Here is a 1,012-nt window from a genome sequence, read left to right as displayed (position 1 = left end):
CCATTTACTTTACTAGCTCTGCCATTCTATTCTATGGGTTTAATAACCACCACCGTCAACTTCACAACTGTCATTTAATGAGGGTGTTTGCAGAACATTTGCCTGGCACCCCAAGCCTGAATTTCAGCACACATCCACTAATGTATATTTGCCCAAACCAACTCCATTGTTACTGTACTCCAGTGACTGCCGCACCTCTATTTTCCACTTTCTCACACCAACATTCTTCATCAACACCCCCCCCCCCCTCTGCCCATCATGTAGCCATCTCAGGTACTATACACCATCTGCATTATTAAAAGTGCCTGCCACCTTGGGCCCAAACTTTCTCCATGCATCTCTCTTAATTTATGTGTGACCAATGATACCATTACATCTATCATACTTCTATTACTGGCAGTACTGTCACCCCCACCCCACTCTACCACCTCCACCACTGACACTCCTACCTCCCCCAACACCCCTCCCCTATCTACCTACCCCATCTGAGGCATCTCAGGTGTCGCCCCCACCCTACTCTACCACCTCCACCACTGACACCCCTACCTCCCCCAACACCCCTCCCCTATCTACGTACCCCCATCTGAGGCATCTCACGTCTTGCCCCCACCCCACTCTACCACCTCCACCACTGACACCCCTACCTCCCCCAACACCCCTCCCCTATCTACCTACCCCCATCTGAGGCATCTCAGGTGTTGAAGCACACCCAGCTGTCACCTGGGAGACCCAATCAACCAGTGACTCATCCAACCAGCCAGCTAGCCAGCCAGCCAGCCAGCCAGCCATAGCTAGCTAGCTTGTTGTCACCGTCACTCACCATTAAGACCATTAGAAATGGACTGATACACATTGGCCATGGAGATGGCATGACCGGGAATAGAAGGGGACATGCCCTGAATGCACTTTCCCTCCTTCAAGATGACACCCTTCGTTTCAACTCCTCTGACTACACCTAATGATCTAGTTAACTCTTTCCCCCTTCTTATGGGCCCCTTACTCCCCTAAATTC

General features: G+C 51.1%; 1 protein-coding gene across 1 annotated transcript; it reads left to right on the top strand.

The window, feature by feature from the left end:
* The first annotated feature begins 361 nt into the window (after positions 1 to 361).
* Positions 362 to 685, top strand: LOC115922956 (proline-rich receptor-like protein kinase PERK2). The gene has a single exon (XM_030982768.1). The coding sequence runs from the start codon at positions 362 to 364 to the stop codon at positions 683 to 685; it is 324 nt and encodes a 107-aa protein (XP_030838628.1).
* Positions 686 to 1,012: the final 327 nt, after the last annotated feature.

This window comes from Strongylocentrotus purpuratus, unplaced genomic scaffold (assembly GCF_000002235.5).
Source record: "Strongylocentrotus purpuratus isolate Spur 01 unplaced genomic scaffold, Spur_5.0 spur5_contig_827, whole genome shotgun sequence".
In the NCBI taxonomy this organism is placed as follows: domain Eukaryota; kingdom Metazoa; phylum Echinodermata; class Echinoidea; order Camarodonta; family Strongylocentrotidae; genus Strongylocentrotus; species Strongylocentrotus purpuratus.
Note: the sequence above shows the minus strand (reverse complement) of the source record. Positions and strands in the feature narration are given on the sequence as shown.

Coding starts and splice junctions, on each gene's coding strand:
- LOC115922956 (XM_030982768.1), top strand. CDS start 362: ATGATACCATTACATCTATCATACTTCTATTACTGGCAGTACTGTCAC.